This window comes from Cricetulus griseus (genome assembly GCF_003668045.3).
Source record: "Cricetulus griseus strain 17A/GY chromosome 1 unlocalized genomic scaffold, alternate assembly CriGri-PICRH-1.0 chr1_0, whole genome shotgun sequence".
Lineage (NCBI taxonomy): Eukaryota > Metazoa > Chordata > Mammalia > Rodentia > Cricetidae > Cricetulus > Cricetulus griseus.
Window position 1 is genome coordinate 1,485,268 of NW_023276806.1, and position 24,668 is coordinate 1,509,935.

The following is a 24,668-nucleotide window of genomic DNA, read 5'->3' on the forward strand; positions in this document are numbered from 1 at the left end:
ATATCAGTAATTTTTGTTATAATGTCCATAGACTGAAATGATACTTAACATTTCCATAGAAGTATCTAGGTGCAACTTAGTAAATACATCCTCCTTTGAGGTCATTGGAAAGCTAAAATGCATAGACTGGAAGGGAAAATGTTTTATTTCATTTTTTTAAATAATCAAAGCCAAAATATTAAGATACATGTACTATCAGACACTGATTACTTTTTCACAAAACTGGAAGTCATAGCAAACATGGCACCTTTCAGATGCCATACACTAGCACTCAAGTTTTACTTTTTGATCATAGCAATCACCCAAATCCAACCTCATGAGAAGTGACACCAAGAATGTGTAACCAAATGTTGGGATCCAATGTAACAATGTTCTACCACTTCTCAACTATCTGGTTGATAACAAGCATTGCTTCCCTGAAACACTCTGTACAGCCCATAATAGCCCTGTGAGATAGCAATGGCCTCCACAGGTGGCTCAGAACATAGTTTGGGAGGCATGGGGAAGGGCTTTTTAGTCTAAGAGGCAAGAACTGCTCTCTTAGACCTTACTTGTTGCTAACCTAAGACAGGGAGCTGTGTCCAGGACACAATTTCTTTACCTCTAAAAATCTAGGTGCTAAGAGATCCTTCGAAGATGGACTAGGGTAACAACAGGTATTTATATACAGCATTAAGCCTAGCAGGTGGTACAGAAAAGGGCTTGAGTAAATGATAATTTCAGACCATTTCTAAGGAGAATAAAACTCCAATTCGTCCCTCCCCATTCTCTTTAGTATTCTGCATATTTCTATCTGGACACCAGCTCACTCTGTCTACTATAATCAAATATGATACAAACCTTTTTCATCGTGAGGAGACATCCTATTTTCCTTCTCCAGAGAAGCCATATCTTCTGCAGAATAATGGAAAACAATCAACTGTCCCTGAAGTTTTCTCTTGTGGCCTTTATTGACTCTTGTCCTTGTCTCTTGAAATCTCAAAAATAAGCTTTTATTCTTCTTGACTTTTACCTTAGGATTCTCTTTCTCGGAGGCAAGATTTTGTTTAAATAAAGTAAAGATAATGGAATTTTTAAAAAGGACATTTTACCTATCACCACCACCAACTCTACTTCTGTCTCCTTAACAGGAGACACATTTAGATGAACTTCTGATGGACCACTTACCAAAGCTGATTGCTTGCCAGCAGCTTCCACTGTTTGTAATGGTAAATCTTTCCACCAAGCCACCTGAGCCCCACCGCCACGTGGGTGCCCAAAATAACACACAGAGATTAATATTAGTTACAATGCTGCTGCCAATGACTAGGATTTCTTACTTGCTAGCTCAGTCTTAATTATCAACCATAACTACTAATCTATATATTTTATAAAGACTTATCGGATGCCAGCAGCAGGCATCTTCTCTTGCTGGGATCACATGGCAGCTCCACAGAGAAGAGAGGAGAAGGAAGAGAGAGATTTCCTGCTTGTCCCTGCTTATATTCTGAGTCTGCCTGCTATGTCACTTCCTGCCTGGATCACAAGACTTCTCTTTACTACATTTCCCAGAATCCTCCTAATTTGCTTCCCTATTGGCCAACAGTACTTTATTTATCAACCAATAAGACAAACATACACAGAAGGACCTCCCCCGTCAACTGTTCATCACCATGAAAGTAGTCTCAAACGTCTCTTCAATTTTTGAGCAGGGTCAGACTTATAACCTAGTTGGACCATGCAGCACCCCATCACAGTTTTAAAAAGCTGATACATATAAGCAAGTTATCCTAAGTACCGAATGTGTAAAACATGAGGTGAAAGAAATAATATTAACACTCTGTGCTGATATAAATGCCTGATTTGGTTTTTGTGTCTCATTTTATTTTTTATTTCACTGTTTCTTAAAAAAATAATTCTTCTACTTGTATTAGGTATCATTTTAAATACCTCTTTTCTGAGTTGTTTCACACAAATAAGTAACTTTTATCTTCATATGCTGGACATAAATTAACACTAATTCTATTATCTTCCACCTTCATCTGACAGATGTGTCAGACACTGGTCTAAGAATGATTTTGCTTTGTCCATTAAAAATGATGAGGCAGAGACAAGATGGAGACACAGCATCATGTAATCCATGTAATTGACAAGTTGGCATGTCTTGTTCTTTGCGGAGAACTGCTTCTCCAGCTTGCATCTTCTTATAAACGCATGCTTTTATTCCTTATTATGCCACTTTAAAATCTTAACATATGTTTCTTGTGCTGAACTTTGAAATTCCATAGAAATGCAGATTTCTTTCTTCAACCCCAGGTTCTTTTCAAAACTCCTTTGTCTTTAGGATCCTTTTCCAAATTAGATGCTTTGTTTCGGGTCCCTGGTACTCTTACTGGGGGCCTCACATTGGAGGAGGGACTTACTGAGTGAGAACTCAAGTGAGCCACACTCCAGTGCTGGGTCTTTGTCATGTCTTTGTGAGCCCCAGGTCCAGTGAAAGTGTTGCACTCTATAATCATTGAGTCTTCATCAACTGAAGCAAAGATTCATCAAGAAGCAAATATTCTCGTACACCTCCAAAATAAGTTCAAAAGATAAAATGTCAACCAAGTATTAAAGAAACTGATGTTGTTTTTCTGCAATACCAAAACCTAAAGCCTGTCTCTTTGAGTGTTTCTGACTGTTCATTCCACCAACCAAACACTAGACAAATCTTTCCAAATTCCTGATAGTTTTTCTAATGTATCCTTCTCTGATTCAACAAACCTTTTCTACTGTGTTAATTCAATGCTACAAATTAACAAGATATTAACAAACAAAAGACCCTGAATTTTCTTCTATGAATTCAAATTATCATAAACAGGTTAAAAGACACAGCTATTGTGTATAGAAAGTGGGAATTTAGATTTTGCTTATCTTAGTGGTCTCTTTGTATATGTTTAATTGGGAATTATCTGAATTCTAGAAATTAAAATTCATGGAGTTTTTGCAGTGGTGAGATGGCTAGGTGGTTGAAAACTCTGGTTGCTTCTGCAGAGCACCCAGGTTGAGTTCCCAGCACCCACACAATGTTAACTCCAGTTCCAGGAAATCTAATGCCCTCTTCTGGTCTCCATGGGCACTGCATGTAAATAGTGGATTTCATGCATGCAGGCAAAACACTAGTACATAAAATTAAATAAATCTTTAAAAGAGAAACAGAAAGTAAATTTTAAAATGTGTGGGACTTTTATATTGTTCATTCTTCATAGAGCTGTATTCTTATGCCACTGCTGTTCAATTCACTGCACGTTTGATATACAGTAGATTAAGTAAATTGTAGTAAGTATGAGAACACTAGCGGCCACAGGAAGGAGGCCCAGCAGACCCACAGTGACTGCCAACACAGCTACCTGGAACACAGGAGGGATTGGAGAGCAGGAGCCAGGGGTCCAGGACTACTGGGCTGCCAGTGGGATAATGTATGTAGGGGTGAAACAAAAATCCCACTGGTCTGCAATGGCCCTCTTCACTTGGAACTCTCAGGAGCCTGGCCTCTAGAATTCTCACATCCAGCATATATGACTGTGAGCCACACTGCCTGTGGAGGGTGTAGTATAATTCAGTGCTGTGCTGAAATGGCACTGTTTCATATCAATTAGATTTGGGAATTCCCAGAAGACCATGTTGTGTCTTTCTGGGGAACCTCCACAGTTCTTTGCACAGTGCCAGGCATACAAACAGCATCCAAAAATACATCTACTGAATAAATGAGTTCACATAAATTGGAAAAATGATCAGGGCTCAATTAGAGATGCACAGGGCTCTTTTCGAAATGCCCTATGGTGAATTAAACTCTAGGGCTGCATTTTTTTTTTCTGAGTCTGAGCCAAATAAGATATTGCCATCTTGGTTAACCGTTATTTAAATGTTTACTTTCCTTGTCCTGTATTATTATATCTCTCAGGATTCTTTTGTTCATCCAGCTAATGAAATGAGGATTGGGGAACTTCACCCTTCATTAGCTGAGACCCCTCTGTACCCACCCAAACTTGTTCTGCTAGGGAAGGACAAAAAAGGTAACACCGTGAAGCCGATGTGGAACTGTGACCGATGCATGTGCATGACAAATCTCCACTTATACATTATGACATGCCGTAGTCTATCAGTACCCGCAGATGTGTGCTTCTGACATTGATCCATACGGAATCTGCTTTTCATACTTCTTCTGTATCCATCGGTGTCCGTAGCATTGTAACATGTTTCCCCTTTAAATTTCAGAATCAACTGACGAATCTGAAGTTGACAAAACTCACTGTCTGAATAACAGTGTCTCCTCAGGCACCTACTCAGACTACTCGCCCTCCCAGGCTTCCTCCGGGTCCTCTAACACCCGCGTGAAAGTGGGGTCCTTGCAGACAACAGCTAAAGACACCGTCCATAACTCTTTGTGGGGTAACAGGTGCGTTGAGATTCCCCCCTCCCTTCTGTGTTCCCAAATGCTCATTTTCATCAGCTTTGGTGAAGGGAGACCTGCTTACCCATCATCCTTACTCTATTAAGGTGATTAAAGCCATCATTGTCATTTGAGCTGAGATAAATTTGGGTATTTCTGGAAGATGTCCTCTAAGCAGTCTTTTTTTTTCAGTAGCAGCAGTCTCTCACTAATAAAACATATATACTGAATTACATGTGTATGTAATTCAGCATTATTGGCAGATGAATTCAAACACTCTCAGGAAAGCAGTCATATGCTGTAGGTGGCCACTGGCTCAAATGTGCCACTAACCTGATGCCATAGTGCAGTCAATATAGCCAATCCCCACATGTACTGTGTCCATAAGCCAATACAAGACTATATGAAGTCATGAGAAAGAGGAAGAGACCTTAAGAGAGGGAGAAAGAGAAGGAAAAAGATGCATGTGACAAAAAAAGTGAAAGGGAAGACATGGTGGGGGAGTAGAAGGACGGTGGAGGAGAGGAATGAATTAGAACAAAATCTAATGGCGCCAAAGTCTGAAAATGCCATAATGAAACCCATTGCTTTTTATGCTAACGCTTAAAATTAATAGAATAAATAAAACAGAGCTGGAGACGTGTCCTTACCTGAAGATGGCCTGCACTCATTAGCAGTACCAAGCATGTTTACATTCCCTCAACTGGTAACTTGGAAGTGCCCGCAAATCACAAAGTCCAGGGAGGAGCAGTGGAAACCCCCTCACCAGAGCATCTCCAGGATTGAACGTCCACTTACTTCATTCATCCACCCATTTAGTCAATATGTAACCTGATCCCCAAATGGAAAAGACTTATGGGGGATATATATATAAATATATATATCTTATTTGTTGATGAATAGAACACTGACGCCAGTAAAGGCAGGAAGTTAGGTGGGGCTAGGAGACAAGGAGAATGTTGGGAAGAGAGGTAGAGAGGACACCATGTAGAGAATAGGAAGACAGGATGCACCAGGTGTTCTCTGGTAAGATAAGGCCGTGTAGAAATACATAGATGAGCAGTTATGGGCTAATAAGACAGAGCTAGCCAATAAGAAGCCCTAGCCATTGGCCAATGGTTTGTAAATTAAGACAGCATCTGTGTACTTATTTGAGGCTAATCAGCTGCAGGACCAGGCTGGAAAGGAACTCCAGCAACAAAAAGACCTCTCTCTTCGTGCTTGCATTCTGTGGGAGGAACAATGAATATATTAGGCAGTTAATTTCCTAGCGTGCTAGAAGGCCAAGATCACGAAGAAGCTACAAAAGTCGGCACAGGTTAAAGTGGGCTTTTTGGATGGTGCTTTAACCAACCGTAAGCCAGGTGGAATAAATGAGCTACACAAAGGCCAGTGGCATTCTTCTGGGAAGGTCACTTCTTCCTCTTGGTCATTTTTCTCTTTCTGCTTGTATTCCCAGGATTGCACCACCTTTCCCACAGCCTCTGGACGCAAAGCCGTTACTCAGCCAACGGGAGGCTGTTCCTCCAGGGAATCTCCCCCAGCGCCCTGACCGGCTGCCAATGAGTGATGCTTTCCCTGACAACTGGACCGATGGCTCCCATTATGATAACACAGGTTTTGTCTCAGAGGAAGCCACAGCCGAGAATGCCAACAATAACCCTCTCTTAAGCGCCAAGGCTAGAAGCATCCCTGCTCATGGTCGCAGGCCTTTGATCAGGCAAGACAGGATTGTCGGTGTACCCCTGGAGCTGGAGCAGTCCACACACAGACACACACCAGAAACAGAAGTGCCTCCTTCCAACCCCTGGCAGAATTGGACCAGAACCCCCAGTCCATTTGAAGACAGGACTGCTTTCCCTTCCAAATTAGAAACAACCCCTACTACCAGCCCCTTGCCTGAAAGAAAAGACCACATGAAGGAGCCTACGGAGACACCAGGTCCCTTTTCTCCAGGAGTGCCATGGGAGTATCACGACCCCACACCCAACAGGAGTCTCGGTAATGTCTTTTCTCAAATCCACTGCCGCCCAGACTCATCCAAAGGTGTTATTGCAATTAGCAAAAGCACAGAGAGGCTCTCCCCACTCATGAAGGATATAAAGTCCAACAAATTCAAAAAGTCTCAGAGTATTGATGAGATTGACATCGGTACCTACAAGGTTTATAACATTCCGCTAGAAAACTATGCCTCTGGGAGTGATCACTTAGGAAGCCACGAGCGGCCAGACAAGTTGTTGGGACCGGAGCACGGCATGTCCAGTATGTCCAGGAGCCAGTCTGTACCCATGCTGGATGACGAGATGCTCATGTATGGAAGTAGTAAGGGGCCGCCCCAACAAAAAGCATCTATGACTAAGAAGGTCTATCAGTTTGACCAAAGCTTCAATCCACAAGGAGCGGTAGAAGTTAAAGCAGAGAAGAGGATTCCACCCCCTTTTGCGCACAATTCTGAGTATGTGCAGCAGCCTAGCAAAAACATCGCCAAGGATCTGGTCAGCCCCAGAGCCTATAGAGGGTACCCACCCATGGAGCAGATGCTTTCCTTTTCCCAGCCATCTGTAAATGAGGATGCCATAATGAATGCTCAGTTCGCTAGCCAGGGGCCCAGGGCAGGCTTCCTAAGGAGGGCTGACTCCCTGGCCAGCTCCACTGAAATGGCCATGTTCAGAAGAGTCAGCGAGCCTCACGAGCTGCCCCCTGGTGACAGGTATGGCCGAGCAGCCTATAGGGGAGGGCTGGAAGGCCAGAGCAGCATTTCAATGACTGATCCCCAATTCCTCAAGAGGAATGGCAGGTATGAAGATGAGCACCCTTCCTATCAAGAAGTGAAAGCGCAGGGGGGAAATTTCCCTGCTAAAAACCTTACTCAGAGGAGGCCACTGTCTGCCAGGAGCTACAGCACAGAGAGTTACGGAGCCTCCCAAACCAGGCCAGTTTCAGCTAGGCCTACCATGGCAGCCCTCCTGGAGAAAATACCCTCTGACTATAACCTGGGTAACTATGGTGACAAGCCGTCAGATAACAGTGATGTAAAGACAAGGCCCACCCCTGTGAAGGGAGAGGAGAGCTGTGGCAAAATGCCGGCAGACTGGAGACAGCAGCTGCTTAGACATATAGAAGCTAGAAGGTTAGACAGGGTATGTCTGGCGTTTCTCTGTAAGAATTCCCCCTCTGCCTTGGGTGTTCCTTTCCTGGCGTCTCTGAGCACACGTGGTAGCAAATGAGTTACAGGAATGATAGCTCCCACAATTTTATTTTTATTTTGCGGGGGAGATGAGTTGCAATAGTTTCTTGTAGGTATTGTTTAATGCTTTCTGAGAAATCATAACCAGCAGGTGAATTACCTATCAAAGCTAGTCTGAATATTGTTGGTAAGAAAGAATTTGACTCGATTATCTGGGATGGTACTTCAATGTCTTTCTAGCTATAAAAGCAAGGCCACCTCTCCCAGGATCCAAAACTGTTCCCTGGTGACCTAAAGAGTGTTATTTTTATTGAGTCTATACAAAGTGAGTATTTCACCCTTTCCACATGGACTGACTCACTTATATTAAACTCGGGATTAATTTGCTTATAAAATTTGCACATAGCCTCAGCTACGGGACAACTGAAGTTATTACCTCTAATGAGCAATAATCTTCCCAGCAAGTAACAGAAAAAATAAAATAAGCAGAGATTAAATGCCCTCTCACACACTATTTTATTTGATTAAAAAATCCTGACTTTAGACTATTGGCTTTATGTAGAAAGAAATTCTACAATTCAAGTCAAGCTATAAACGATAAATGTAGATGATTCCTCAAGAAAGACCACAAATGTAGCGAATTAGTGTGTACAATGTAGCAAGACAAGGAAATAAATCCCAAATTAATCCTAATGCAGTTAAAAATAGAGTCATATTACTGTGAGAAGTGAGCAGCTATTGGGGAGTTAAAAAAAAAAAACAGAAAAGTGGTACAAGGCATAGAATTAGTTCTTGATGCCTGCTTGAATCTCTCTAAGAGAAACCAAGCATTTCATTCTCTACAGCTTTTTCCCCCATCTGATCATCGCTCACTAAACCTTGTGTCTCTAGTTCAAAAGACTGTGTGTGGCCCAAACTCACTTCAAACTTAAAGACTGTTTTGTGAAAATGGGGCCTTTCCCTCTCATGTCTTTAAGTTAGGGGTTCTAAATAATATTACGGCCATGAGGGTGTTTCACTCAATCATTTCAGTGCTCTGCTTTTATAAAAAGCAAGGTCATGTATTGTGTATTTCTTCAATATTAAATTTGATATTTCGGGTATTCTTTTAAGAATAATGATTTGTAGATTTTTGTCTACATGACAAGGAAACAGTTTTTCTAGGTGGAGAATGAGTTAATAAATGTTGTTGTGGGCATTAATTTCTCAGCATGAGAATTGTCTCTGCCTTGCAAAATATTTCATCGAAATGTTTCCAATGGGTGTACTCCATCCCACTGAAGGAAGCTTTGTCAAAGTCTCATGGCTGGCAGCGGTAGGAGACACCTGATCAATTGGCACATGCCTTACCTTGAATTATACCCTCCATGTAGACAATAACTCAGGAAGGGTGAAAATTTTGGGGGTTAAATAATACAGAACAGTTGGGAGCTCTGGTCTCATGTAGACAACAACCATAAGTAACATGGTAATGTGAACTAGCTAAGGAAGGTTCAAAGAAGGTGTGGGGAATGTATGAGTAGTGAGAAAGAAAAATGTGTGGAAACAAAGCATGGAAACAGAATGGCAAGGTGTAAAGCATCTGGTGCCATCGATTTGCCAATTCCCTGGATAGATGTGCCCCACCCACTTTGAACCAAGACGTTAAGAAGTAACGCTGTGACTGGTACAGATGCAGACAGTATAGGGGTGGGGAAGGGTTTGGATTAGTAAGTCTGAAGGCCCTGCCTGGCTCCGCTGGCTGAGGTGAATTTATCTGTATTTTTCTCATTGTTGTGATGACACCTCCCTTTTCCATTGAGCTCTGTTTGTTTGTAATTCCCTGGTTCTAACACTAACTTTTCAGAGCAATTTATATATATGGTCAACAGTTTCTCATTTGATTCAAGAAACTGAGTTACTTTAGACTGCTGCTTCAAGCCACAGTCTCCTTGGCAGCTTTCTTCTGGTTTACTACAAATTTCATTTCTTTCCCCCACTTAGCTGAGCTACTCAGCGATAACTCAAGATGCATCTCCTATGAAATATTCCAGTTATTCCCTCTCCCAGATGAAATCATGGTTCCAGAGCACATATTACAATGCCAGATAGTTTTTTTACAAAGCTGTGCTATTAACATTCTGCCCATGATCAAATGACACCAGAGATGTAGGGTACTTTACTCTGAAACTCAGCTAAGTTGCTTAACCCTGAGCAAATAGTAATACCAGAAGCTTCAAGATATTTGTAATTTCACATAAAAGTCAACTGCCTACAGGTCTGTTCACGTTATAGGCTTAACAGTCCAACATGGAGCTGGCAAACGATCTCAGTATTGGCCTTAGAGAGGCAGCTCCAAGTACTACACTAGAAATCTAAAAAGATACTCTTTTCTCCCTTACTTTAATCACAAATGCTTCCATGACAGAGACCCACTGTGACCAAGAATTTAAAAGATGAGTCCATGTGTCTGAGAATGTTGGTCCTCTATGGAGCATCAGGGAATTACCTCTGAACCAGAAGGAACAGTTGAGAGTCTGTGATGGTGAACTAGGCCCTAGTCCTTTACAAATAGACTTGACAGACAAGTGTATCACCATTTGTTTCTCTCCATAGCTCACAAAAAATTGCTAGTGATAAAAATCGTTACTTTAGGAGCAGTGCTCTCAGAGCAGAAATGGTATCCAGCCGTTAATTCTCAATGATAGCTAAGAAAATGTCTACTGAACTTATAGAAACAAGCACTGGCAATGATTGTGTTTTCACTGTAGATTCAAAATTTGATGTTGGGCCATTTTAAAGTATCTTAATATTTTAATGAAGCACTATAGAGAAAAATTACTAGTCATCAGTACCTGGCAAAGGATATCCACTATATAAATACCATCAGAGTGTTGTGCGGATATTTGATACGTTAAAAAAAAAAAAGCATTAACCATCTTCAAATTATAACTGACTTAAGGTTGCCACACATTAGCTTAGGCAGAATTAGAAGTTAACACCTGTATTTTTATGAGCTGATCTCATAATATGAGACAATGAGATTTGTAGCATATGGAATCTGATTTAAATCTCACTGTTTCAATTTGCAAAACTAATAAGCTACTGCAGACGATCAATACCTGCCTCAAGCCAGGATCATCAGGATATCTAAGAGACAGAGACAGACTTAGCCTTTCCCTGAGAGCAGGCATGAACGGTGTATCTGAGCTCGTGTCATTTCTGTGGCTCTGGAGGGTACTCGTGTGCACAACTAACCCTGTTACTGTATGCTTTTGTCTGATCAAGCGCATGTTTATAAAAAGTTACTGTTTGCCCGCTTACAGTTCAATGTTATGAATTTAGACGTGTTCATGTAATGACCCGTTTGTGGAGCCTGTGTTTACATCCTGTCACGTGGTTATCTCCTCTACTCAGAACGCTGCTTACAAACACAACACAGTTAACCTTGGCATGCTGCCCTATGGAGGTATCTCAGCAATGCATGCAGACAGAAGCATGACTTTAAACTTGCAGACTAAGTCTAAATTTGACCTTCAAGACCTACCTCTTCAGAAAGTAAGTATGGACTGCCCTACAGGAGTCAGCATCCCAAAGCCACTTAATGTCTGTTCGATTGGTGTATTTAGACTGTGCATCTGAGCCCTGCTTGTCACGGACTCTCCCTGGTCCGAAAGTACCGGGGCAAATGATGCAGAGCCTGAATCTGTAGCTGCTCAGTGTTTATTGTAGCTAGAACGATTACCAGACTCTTGCTTTTTGGACTGAGCAGGCACATGGCTTCTGGGGTTGATTTCAAGATCATCTTTCTACTTATTTTCCTATTCTTCCATGGTTTTCTTTCTTTTGTGTTTATACATTTATTGCTTACTTTCTTGGAGATCACCCTGCCCTCCCATAGTGAAGCATTCTGAGAGCAATGCTGAAAACTGTCTTTGGATTTGGGTAGTTCCTTTAGAAGGTGTAATATCCCCAGTGAGCATGGAAGTTAAACGTTTAGCACTTCGAATGCTGTTTTAGTCCACTTTCCATGCAGGAACACAGCACAGGAGGGAGGGAGGAAAGTTTGCATCTCATCTGACAATTTGCTCTTCTTGGGTTAATAGGAAAGTAACAAGTTCACATCTTTTACACAAAAAATGTAGGCATATTGGCAAGGAAATAATACTGTATAATAAAGAGAAGAATTCCCATTGTTAGTGGAACATTTGTCTTGTGCAATCAGCACTGGGAATGCCCATTTTTGCCTGCTTAAACCAATTAATGCTTTGTTTCAATGTTACAACTCAGTGGAGACTAATGAGTCATTTTAATACAATGTCATTATGACTATATGTTAACGTAGTCATCAGCATTCCAAGGTTTTGTGGATAAAGAAGTACAAAAGGGGGAAAGAGAGTGACAGCAGCCTCCAGCATTTCTTCTTTCTGAGAAAAATTAAATGTGGGACAAACGCCCGTGCTGTGGTACCTCACATGCACTGTCGGAAGTCTAGTAACATTCCCTAAGTCTGTATAGTCTAATTCAGGCTAGGATGGCATAACATAGTGAGAGATTTTATATCCACAGGTTTTCAGAGAGAGAGAGAGAGAGAGAGAGAGAGAGAGAGAGAGAGAGAGAGAGAGACCTAACTAACTGGGAACTTTTAAATATTATCTAATTTGTTCTCTGCTGTTATTTGCTGAGGTCAGCAATAGCTCTCATCATGACCATGGTCATGGCCCAGCTCACAGTCTCTAAGCTAAGAGCTGGTCTTGTGAGCAATTAATTTATTCAAGCCAACACAAGTCAAGTCTAGCACGCTGAAAGACTTCAAAGTAAATAACTACGAATGAATTATCTCCTGCACAAGGGAGGAAGAAGTGGGAGAGGGAAAGAAGGGAGAAGAGGAGGAATGAAAAGTCGTTTCTAAGATTGGCAGTTTAAGGTCTATGAAAAACATAAACTACTCTACCTGGCATGTAAGGAGTTCCAAAATATTAATGCATAAGCATTCAAAAGAGAGCCAAAGCTACCGCTGTGGAAGTTTAGCCTGCACCCCACCCCATAGGTTCCATCTAAGCTCCCAACCCTTCTGCCAGACTCATCTTCTCTGTAGAGCTTGGATTTGCAAATTTTGGGGGGAGAGGTTCTGCCAAACTATAGAATTAACCTTTATTTGTATAATTTTTAATTAGCAGAGGAAGAAATGGCTGTTACCGTGACACCTTCATCTATACTATACTCTTATCTGTCCTCCCCTCTCCTTTTCCTGTGGACCTCCTTCCTCCCCCAAGACAGCCCCCTTCTGCCTCCATGTCACATGTATTCTGTTGTCCTCTCTTTCTGCCTTCTCCACCCCCTTAAGACTTCTTCGTGCCCTCTCATGGTTCCAATTCACATGCACAAACTTACTCTCGGGCATCTAGAAGGAAAGTGAGAAGCCTCCTTCCTGAGGAATATAAAGGAATGTGCAGCACACGCCTGTGGAAGTGGTGCTCTTCCCGGGGGAACTTGGGCTGAAATCACAACTAGAGCCTTCCTCTCAGGCTCCCAAACCCGGGCTCTGGCACCAGGAGGAAGGGGCACTCTTATTCCCAAAAGCACCAACACAGTCCTTAAGCAAATTTATAGTAAGCTAATTAAATGACACACGTGATTGCAATGAACAGCCCTGCTACCTGGCAGTGTCATACAGAGTGCATTCAAGGTCATTAATGGGGAAGACATGCTGATCTGGTCTTGGATTTTGAACAGTTCTATCTCATCCCTATTTATTGCATGCCAGGTCAAGCATACATTTTTTTCTATTCCATAAACAGGAAATAAGAGTATTTACGAACTGGAATGCTGGACATAAAAGTTAGGCTTAAATTATGGGATATTGATATTTCCTATTTTTTGTCCATTCATTCATTCACTCATTCATTCATTCGTCATTTATTTGCTGCCTTTCCAAAAAGCATTCAAGTCAACTTTCTATGATGTTTTTAATGGTTCATGTGCTTTTTCGGATGTGTGCTACTGTAATGAGCTCAGCTATTGTCTTGAAATGTTATGTTACTGGGAAAAGGACAATATTATAAGAGAATGTCGGTTCAAACCACTATTTTCATTACCTAGATTAATGATAGAATGATAAATATTTCCATTGAGAGAAAAACAAAGGCTGAAAAAGACTGAAAACCCTCTCCAGCTGGTACCACAAGGTACTTTAAGGGTGTTTTGTTTTGTTTTGTTTTGTTCTTGCAACTCACAAACCTCAGTGGATATATTTAGAAGGTGTATGAGAGAGACAGGAGACCAAGGCTCACAAGTCCCACAGATATACCATGTGCTTTTGCTTTACTGTCATGGCTGTGGTTCCCAGTGTGTGCCCTGTCTACATTCAGCGAAGCCTTTTTCATGATTTATAACACCTGATAATGCCACACATGACTCACAGTAGTGGGCGCAATTCCTTCATTCACATTATTATCCAAGTAGCCATAAGAGTTGATGATGTGGGAAACATTTAAAAGGGAATTTGTATCTTCCCTTTTATCTACCATTTGTATCTTCACCGACCCAAGAACACATGACCATGTTGTTACATAGGTACCACGGGTGAAATGCCTCAGGTTATCAGAACTAAGTGAAAACCAGTGGTCACCATGTGCTTTGTCAGATCACTGGTACTTCCTGACTATTCACTCTCACCAGAATGTGCCTGGTGGCATGAATATTACAGACCCTGGTCATCACATGCTAATCATGCTGACAGCTGCTGCCACCAGAGATGATCAGAGCTGAGGAAGAAACGCTAGCCTTTGCTAATGCCTGCCCAGGGCATGGCTCCCAAAAGAAGTACTGCAGGTTCCACAGAGCTGGAGTGGTATTTGCTGCCTCTTATTCTTTTAGTGTTTATTACTGCAATGTTGCACCATAGAATCTTTTGCTTGTTGTCTATAGAATTGGTCAGTAACATAAATTATAAATCCAGAGATGGAAGGCCTAAGTCATATATAAGACATATATAAAAAATTGTCTCTTTGAAGTTACCTGGGAGAAAATGTCCTCACTGTCTGTCTCATTAGTTACTAAATCAATTAATTCTTGTATAAGGAACTCCTGGGTTAGGGAAATTTAGCCAGCGATGTTTGCCTTGACTGTTTTTAAACTTAAGGGGGCCTTTTCCACTGGACCCATGCAGATAGCTCAGGGTTAGATGGCACCATCATCACTCTGCATCTGTTCACCCTGAGACCAAGGGTTACTTTTTCAATGCCACTTTTTCCTGCTGAAAGCAAAGGAAGATCTATGCTGTACCCCAGCCCAACTCGAGCCTGTAATTCCTATCAATTCTGCTACGTTTATTACTGGCTCTTTATCCCTCCAGAAAGAGCTGTCCACCATTCTAATTGTGAAAGAAGCCACCAGTCTGCAGATACACACAATCCTTACAGGGAGAGACTAAAATGAGCAAACCATGTTAGTATCAGTGTGGATGGCATCTCATCTCTGTTATGCATTAACACAGTCTTTAAAAATCATAACCACCACACTCTCACACAGTATATTTGCCTTTGTCATAAATATCATTTCTCAAAAGGCTTGCTGGAATACTAGTACAGCAATAGTTTCACTAAAAATACTTGGGCAGATTATTTTTCTAGCGTTTCCTGGTTTTGTTTTTGTCATTGGTTTTTATTTATTGACCTGTATGTTTGCTCCAGTTTTGGTGTTTTTTGTTTTGTTTTGTTTTGTTCAAGGTCTCAGTATGTAGCCTAGGCTGGCCTCAAATTTATGATCCTCCAGCTTCAGCCTCCCTCCTCATGCTGAAGCTATAGAGATGCCACCATGCTGCTTGGACAAATTATCTTTAACAGTTTCTTAAATCTATGCAAATCTCCTTTGTAAACTGTGTGCCATTTACTTAACAAAATAGATCCTTGAATTCATCAAAGATGCCACAAGAACTTGGCAAAGTGTCAAATTCTAATGCCACTCATACATTTTCTTCAGCAAGATGGAATTACATATAATTTGACAAGCATACTGTACAGCATTGTTTAGCAGATGAGCAAGGCTACTGGTTCAGCTATGCCCATTTACTCATGATAATACTGCTCATATATTTACTTACACAAATATACATCCATATGGACAAATTCATGTACACAAATATATGTACAAATATATGTACAGATATATGGAGAGAGATGTATACTGAAGGCTCAGCCAGTTTAGAAATTGCTTCTTATACAGGACATTTATCACCAGTCTTAGCTCTGAGAATCATCAGCACTAAGTCTACCAATAACCACAGTAGACTTTGGAGCCAGGTTTTCTTAACCTAGAACCCTTATCAAAATATTTGCTTTTCCACTAACACATACTGGCCATTTCCTCTATTATTCTAATATTGAAAACCAGTAGAGTCCAGCAGCCAGTGCCCTATGCACTGTGTGCTTCCTGGGCTGGTGATGTGAGAAGAGGAGCACTAGCAGCTGTCCTAACCTTTATAGTGCACTGACAGGATGTGAGCACCTGGTTTAGCTTATTTTCTTAGAAATAAAACATTGTAAGAACAATGCCTTAGATTTATACTTGCTTTCCAGTTGATCCTTTTTATCTTCCTGGAAAATTTTACAGCTAGACAACAAATTTATTTACAACATGTATTCTCCTTTGAGAAGTAGATGTGAGAATACTAAATATTTCTCTTTTCGGTCATCCTCCACCAGCACCAGACATCAGTAAGTGTTGCTTCCATGGTCTTCATGTTTCTCCAGGCTTTAGTGCCTCACCTAGGAAAACCAAATCACAGCTCATTCTTGATGTTCACAAGGGAAATTGCTTTCAGGAAGTCCATTAATTTTACTGTGTAGTGAAAAAGAATCTCTTTAATGGTCCCGTATGTCTCTGTTTCTCTGTCCCCTGTAATATGAAAGAATTAGTGTGACAGTTAATTCTAATTTTTCAAAAGAGACAAATTAATTTATAAATGTATGATGAACCCAGGGTCATGGTGTCAGGGTTTTGATGGAATAGAGCTGCACCTTTGTTGTGGGCCAAGAAGAATTGTGCCATTTTGACTAGCTCTCGGTGTCTATTCAAAATAGGACTATTCATTTCTGGGAAGGTAAGAAAATGCATAAGAGGAAGTTCATATAAAGATGAGAGTGACCTGGACAGGAAAAGGAAACCTGTGCTGAATTTTATCCGCCTCTCAAGAATGTGTCTTGCACATAGATAGCCAGATGGCAGGTTGTGTTATACCTTCAGAGCAGAGGACTCAAGCCAAAGAGACATGGATACTGAAAATTCAAAAAAAGAAAATACTAGCCAGTGGCCCTTGAGTACATGAATACCTTTAGCTACTTAATCCTTGTATTATTCTTATTTGGCATATTTTAATATCTAGAAAATTTGTGTGTGGGCACATGTAAAAATACTGGTTTAGAAATAGTAAAGATTAGAAATCTATTTGAACAGACATCAGATAGCTATTCCACTACTTTCAAGCAAAATGTTTTCTCATGTGTATTACTCTTAATTTGATTTTTTAAACACAAATTCACTCTTAATATGAGTTTGCCTTAAAAAACATTGTTTTTTCTTTTTCACTTCTGATTGTGGAAACAGAATTTGTACAGTCAAAGAAAAAGGCAAAATTTGAGCTGTGTCCTTTTTATTATGCCCATTAGAGGGATTGTGAGACAGACTCGCTGTGAACTCTATTACAGACACATTGTGATACTAAATCTTATTAGACACATTGTTGCACTAAACCCTATTAAACACATTGAGAGACAGTCTCACCTTAAACCCCTATTTTACTTATTTCTTGGCAGTTCTTTAAAAACATGCATGTAGTCAGAATACAGACAAGGTGGTTATGGGGTTGCTTTTTTAAAGACACCATAGTAGGACTACTCAGTATAGCCAGATGAGGCTTGGCACGCAGCTTCCTGTGATGCATATGGAAGCAGTAGTCTAGTTCACCAAGATAAAAACCGAAGGACCCACCTCACACAGAGTTCCAGAAAGTACAACCTCTCTAGCCAGGCTCTGCTGCCAGGGATTCTTCAGAACCTGGGCAAGGACTGCCATGGGCATCTCCTGACTCACACAGGGATACCCAATAAAACAAACAGAACTCATTCATCCCAAAGGTTAGAAGAGAAGAGGACTTTGTACACACACACCCCATGCTGCATATACCACCAGTTACCTCTCCAGTAAAAGATCCAGGTCCTCCCTTTCTGATGGTATATAATTGCTTAATCTTAATCTCGCTAGAGCCTCGGTCATCTTAAAATATCTAACATTAATATTAATAAAGACAGGCGTTTCCTATTCATTAAAAACCACAAGCAAGAATATTTTTAATATTCTTAAACTTATGAGGAATTTAAATTGATGCATAAATAACTGAATTTAGTAACAAAAAACAGTCATGACTGTGATTCTAGCTGTTGATAATGCACAGCATCAAATATCTTCATCTGCCAGTGCAGATTCTGCAGAGGATTACTGGGAAGTACACCCTTACAAAAAAATCACATCAAAGTCTTAAAAAGAATTCATGTTAGCCTACGGCTTGGAATAGTGCACGTTCCAGTCTATGGATTTCCTGGTTTCAGTTTATATTCCAAATGGTAAGCTCATACTAAAGAGACAAACTAAGCAAGCTTTAAAATGTTGTGGGTGTTATTAAAGCATTGATTAATTTTATTCTAAGTATCTTTATTCAAATTCTAAGTATCTTTATTCAGGTACTGTAGAGAATCTAAACTTTAAAATTCAGTAAATAACTCTGAAATGGTTATTTTAATTGTATTTCTCATTGTTTCCAAAATAGCTGTCAGTCTAGAATTCTTACTCAGTAAATAGAATATAATACTGTTTCCAGTTAGGATATATGTTTTCTATAATCAAACAAAATTAATTTTACCATAATTGTTAGGGACTCTTTTCAGAAAACTATCGTAAACATCACTAAAGAATGCCATACCATTTTCGCAATAGACCCCGTCCCAGCAAAGCAACATTTTAGACAATGGACAAGAAGATGTCTCTCCTAGTGGCCAATGGAATCCTTACCCACTTGGGAGGCGGGATGTACCTCCGGACACCATTGCTAAAAAGGTAATCAATGTCAAGTTGACACAAACCATGAACCTCACACATTCATCGTAATATGTAGTCCATATCTTGTGTCTTAACATCATTTCTAACTTCATGGTAAATTCAGGCTAAATATTATGTCATTCTAGGGCTTCTGGTCAACTGTCAACACATTGAAAAGAATGGAGATAAACACAGCCTGGTGCTCAATTAGTAATGGCTGCAAGTAAATTTCCTGCCCCTCTGCAGACTCACCATTTGTAAGAGTGCCTTAGGACACACTACACTGAAGTACAAGGACAGAAAGATGTGTTGCATACACATTCAGTTAGACATGGCTTTAGCAGTACACATAACCATCATCCATAAAATTATATTTACCGTAAAAAGGTTGACTTGCCGCATGTAAAGTCATATCAGGGCCAGTGAGATGCCTCAGCATGTAAAGGTGCTTGCTTCAAGCCTGACTAACTGATGTTGATCCCAAGAACCCACATAGTAGAGAGAGAACTAATTCCCACAGGTTGTCCTTTGACCTCCATGCATGCTTTATGGCACACATATGGCCACACATGTACATACATGTACATACATAATCAATAAATAAATGCAATAAAATATTTAATGTTGTTTAAGTTTGTCCAGTAAGCACTCATTGAGTGACGGTACACACATTACATGCTAAGCATTTGTTTGGTGCTGGAGAAAAAAAATATGAATACAAGCCTCAAAAACCTCTTAACCTAATGGGTGTAGTGAGTGGATCAGACCATGATATGTTAGCACAGCAAAGTAAAAGAAAAGCTGCAGTGTGAGAGACAACGTGTGAGAGAGTGGGCATCTGTGCTCCTCACTGTACGTTTAAGCACTTTAAAATCAATAAAAAATACACAGAACTTAATTTTTTAATTAGTAAAATACAAGCAGCACAGAGAGGACAATAAATAAACATTACATCAAAGCCACTCCTTTTTAGCAATCAAGGAAGTAGGAACAATCTCATTTTTCATCTACAGGTTACATAGAGAGGTCTGGGACACGCAAGCTGGGACACACACAGAAACCTTTATATGCCTGTATGAACACAAGGCACAACCACTGTGGTGATGTCACACAGTGCAGCTGCTCAAGTGCACTCTGAAGCAAGCTCTAAAATCGTTAAACTAAACCTTTAGTGTCATTCAAGTCCATGTAACATTTACCAGAAAAGTAAACAGATTCGATTATCTGTCAGCAGGAAAGTGCAAATTCTGCTGCTTACACAAAGGAATATTTTATGGAAGTAAACAAAGAGTAAATTTAGTCATGAGAGTGGGTATAAACCCTAAGGACATAGCCAGAAAAACTTTCAGGTGATAATCCCCAGCAGGACTAGATTAGTGCAGATCTAAAACATGAGAAAAAAATCATTTTTGTGATGATGTGATAGACATTGCATGTTGAATTATGCATACATTTAGGGAGAGCACTGGGGGAGACCCTTCTGGCCAGCTGTGGCTCTTACACTACTACAGTGTTAAGGCTCCAACAACATCACATTGTAACTACACTTTATAACTTATGTACATTGTAACCTAGGTGATTTTCCCCCTAATGAGTTTAGTCAGTTTTAAAGATATACATTTGTTCCAGAAGAGCTGTTACGTTGTTACCTCCAGACATCACCCATGCCTTGGACAACACCCAGCACTTGAGCAGCACAATGTGAAACAACTGCTGTGATGGGTTGCAAGCTGCCACCATTCCTAGAAAGGACATCACTTGGGTGGAATAAAGGGAGCTGACGACAGACAGGGCATAGTGTCCAATAAGCTAGGTAAATAACCAGAAGTCAGATCATGTGGGCTATATCTTGTAGGATATGGGAAGGGGAACGTGGAAGCATTTTCAAAGGGAAATGACAGGATTCGGTGTTCATTTAGCCAGCTCTCTGACGGATTTTCAGAGAACCAACTGCAAAGGACAGAGCTTAGACACAAAGAGCAAGCTAAGAAGCTTCTCTGACTATTCAAAGGAGAAAATTTGGAAACATAGTTTATAGAAAAAAGGCTTAGATGCAATAGAAACCTGTCAGGTAGAGCCAGGAGTATCTTGTGAAGAATCTTTTCGTGAAATCAGTAAGCAAACTAGGATTAAGGTAAATTAAATGTACTTTTAGAAGAGGCAGTTACGTTATCTTTTCTAGGAAATCAATACAGCAATGTCTTTTTTCTGTGCTGGAGCTGGAGAGATGGGTCAGCAGTTCAAAGGATGTACTGCTCTTGCAGAGGATCTGAGTTCAGTTCCCAGCAACTGCCTGAAATTCCAGCTCCAGGGAGATCCAATATCTCTGGCCCCCTGTGAACCCCTGCATATATATGAACATGCCCACACAGACACACACATGCCCATAGATATATTTCAAATTAAATAAATATCTTTAAAAGAATAAATGTGTTAATTAGGTTTACTATGTCTTATTACTTCCTTGTTGGTGTGAGGGAGAGACCCTAGAGAAGGGAAATGGAGATTGTGTAATAGACAGAGATGAGAGAGAAGGAAGGGGAGGGCAAGGGGCTGGCCTGCTTATTAAACAAGAATTATATAAAACCCAAAATTCTAAGAAAATAAGACTCTGCAGAGGCAGCTACATTGTAATAACTGAGTCAGAAAGATAGTTTTGAAGAATCAATTATTTACCTTTTTTCTGACTCATTTGAAATATTTGTTTTGATAATCCAAAAGACTATGATGATGTAGCCCTATTGGTGGCTTTTGATGTGAACTAGATTGTGTAAGAAATTTAAAACCTTACTCTTTGTGTTACGTAATTATAGTTATTTTCAAAAGTAATGTGGATAAGAGCTTGTAAAAACACAAATCAAAAAAATTCTTCTAAAGCAGAAGTAGCAGGTAAATGGCAGGTGTTCAATGTGACAGTCATTGTACTGGATTCTTTATTTCCTGATGCCAATGTGGCCATGCAGTAACCATGAAGTCAGGGGAGCCTTATTGTCCCCACTGACTCTGAATTATCCCTTTCATGAAAGTACAGACCCAAAAATTATCTATTAGATGGCTATCTAGCCAGTGGTAGAAAGTAAGCTTGTCAGATTAAAGCAATGGGAAGAGTCAGGTTAAAATGTCTCACCTGTCCATCTTTTGTTCCATAAAGCAAATGATTACTCTTCTTCAGACAGTTAAGATAAATCAGTCACATTCACATTATCTTTGCTTCAAGAAAAATCTAGAAGCACAATTTTAAAATTAACACAATACCACAAAAATGCACAGGGCCAACATTGTAGCCAGAAGACATAGATATCATAGCACCTGGGGGTCAAGGGATCCAATTCCTTGTCACATGGTTATTAGCCCTCTCACCCCATTATGCATATGTTCTTAAAAACATTAAGATAATAAGAAATGACTGGTAGTTTTTATCGCTGTTGCTCATGTCTCCTGTCTTATCTCTCTGTTGGGGAAATGTGTAACAGTGCCATCAGAAAACACTGCAGATTTAAATAAACAGCCATGTACTGACTTTTGCCACATCCCATTCTCTTTTTTTTTAAGAATCTTAGAGATTTTAATTTGATCTCTAATCAGCAAATAAAATTACACACATTTGTAGTACAAAATTGATTATTTGGTTAATATATTGTACATTGCAGACATAGCTGTATCAGTTTTCCGGGGTTTTTTTTTCTTTTTCTTTTTTATTTTATTAGTTCAAATTAGGAACAAGCTTGCTTCAGATGTCAATCCCTTCTACCTCTCCCTCTCTGTCCCCTCCCCCCAACATCCGACCTGCTCCTAGCCATCCCCTCTCCACTCCCCAGGCAAGGTAAGGCCCTCAAAAGGAGCTCCCCAAAGTCTACCACGTCATCCTGGGCCAGGCCTAGGCCCTTCCCCATGTGTCCAGGTCAAGAGAGCATCCCTTCACAAGGGATGGGCTCTCAAAATCCCTTCTTTTTTTATTTTAGGACCTTAACATATTAAATGCAGTGTGTTACCCCTGTAAAAATGGAAAAAAATTAAGTTCAACATTTCTAGACCAATATGGCTGTTAATTTTTGTATAATGCCAACTCAACACGGTAAACTGGGATACTTTTTTCCAAAGTTGACAGCACAGCTATATATAATTCAAATTATATATATATATATATATATATATATATATATATATAGAGAGAGAGAGAGAGAGAGAGAGAGAGAGACCAATAATGGCAGTATGTTATGCATCAATAGCAGCAACAGCTTTCCCGGTTCTGTAGTCATTTGAACAAAATTGTAGAGACATCCAGCACTCTCCATAAAAAAAGTAAAAAACAAAATCCCAGAAAAACAGCAAAGTTCTGTTACTTTTGTGGTACCTGGCACCTTTTTTTTTTAATTAGTTTTTCAGTCATCATCTGGAAGGAAACCATTCTGAGCAACATCATTAAAAACAGCTCTGATAAAGCACGGTCACAACTATGTATCATAAAGCAGGTCCACATATGAGTGAGTACATATCATGTTTGTCTTTTTGTGATTGGGTTATCTCGCTCAGAACGGTTTCTTCGAGTTCCATCCATTTTCCTGAAAATTTCAAGATTCCATTGTTTTTTTTCTGCTGAGTAGTACTCCACTGTGTAAATGTACCATATTTCCTGTATCCATTCTTCAGTTGAGGGGCATCTAGGCTGCTTCCAGTTTCTGGCTATTACAAATAATGCTGCTATGAACATGGTTGAACAGATGTCCTTGTTGTATGAATGTGCTTCTTTTGGGTATATGCCTAGGAGTGGAATTGCTGGATCTTGTGGTAGACTCATTCCCATTTTCTTGAGGAGTCACCATACTGATTTCCAAAGTGGCTGTACAAGTTGGCACTCCCACCAGCAGTGGAGGAGTGTTCCTCTTTCTCCACATCCTCTCCAGCATAAACTGCCATTGGTATTTTTGATTTTAGCCATTCTGACAGGAGAAAGATGGTATCTCAGAGTTGTTTTGATTTGCATTTCCCTGATGGCTAAGGATGTTGGACACTTTCTTACGTGTCTTTCACCCATTTTAGATTCCTCTATTGAGAATTGTCTATTTAGTTTTGTACCCCATTTTTTAATTGGATTGTTTGGTGTTTTCAAAATACCTTCTTGAGTTCTTTGTATATTTTGTAGATCAGCCCTCTGTCAGATGTGGGGTTGGTGAATATCTTTTCCCAGTCTGTGGGCTGTCGTTTTGTCTTGCTATGTCCTTTGCCTTACAGAAGCTTCTCAGTTTCAGGAGGTCCCATTTATTAATTGTTGATCTCAGTGTCTGTGCTACTGGTGTTATGTTCAGGAAGCGGTCTCCTGTACCAATTAATTCAAGGGTATTTCCCACTTTATCTTCTAGTAGGTTCAGTGTGGCTGGGTTTATGTTGAGGTCTTTGATCCATTTTGACTTAAGTTTTGTGCAGGGCGAAAGGCTTGGGTCTATCTGTAGTCTTCTGCATGTTTGCATCCAGTTATGCCAGCACCATTTGTTGAAGATGTTCTCTTTGTTCCAGCGTATATATTTGGATTGTTTGTCAAAAATCAGGTGTTCGTAGGTGTGTGGGTTAATTTCAGGGTTTTCAACTCTATTTGATTGGTCCACCTGTCTATTTTTATGCCAATACCAAGCTGTTTTCAGGACTATAGCTCTGTAATAGAGCTTAAAGTTAGAGATGGTGATGCCTCCAGAAGTTCCTCTATTGTACAGGGTTGTTTTGGCTATCCTGGGGTCTTTTGTTTTTCCATATAAAGTTGAGAATTGTTCTTTCAAGGTCATTGAAGAAATGTGTTGGGATTTTGATAGGGATTGCATTGAATCTGTAGATTGCTTTTAGCAAGATTGCCATTTTTACTATGTTGATCCTACCTATCCAAGAGCACAGGAGATCTTTCCATTTTCAGGTATCTTCTTTAATTTCTTTCTTTAGAGACTCAAAATTCTTACGTACAGGTCTTTCACTTTTTTAGTTAGTGTTACTCCAAGGTTTTTTATG

At 40.1% G+C, this 24,668-nt stretch overlaps 1 protein-coding gene across 2 annotated transcripts in view; it reads left to right on the forward strand.

Moving 5' to 3' along the window:
* Positions 1-24,668, forward strand: part of Lrrc7 (leucine rich repeat containing 7) — a 362,920-nt gene that overhangs the window by 288,637 nt on the left and 49,615 nt on the right. Inside the window, exons 18-22 of one of the 2 annotated variants that reach the window (XM_035451112.1) lie at positions 3,926-4,037; positions 4,240-4,420; positions 5,874-7,554; positions 10,998-11,138; positions 18,573-18,692. In XM_035451112.1, the coding sequence (XP_035307003.1) occupies positions 3,926-4,037; positions 4,240-4,420; positions 5,874-7,554; positions 10,998-11,138; positions 18,573-18,692 (2,235 nt within the window). The remainder of the gene's footprint in view (positions 1-3,925; positions 4,038-4,239; positions 4,421-5,873; positions 7,555-10,997; positions 11,139-18,572; positions 18,693-24,668) is intronic. The other variant, XM_035451113.1, reaches the window with a different exon arrangement.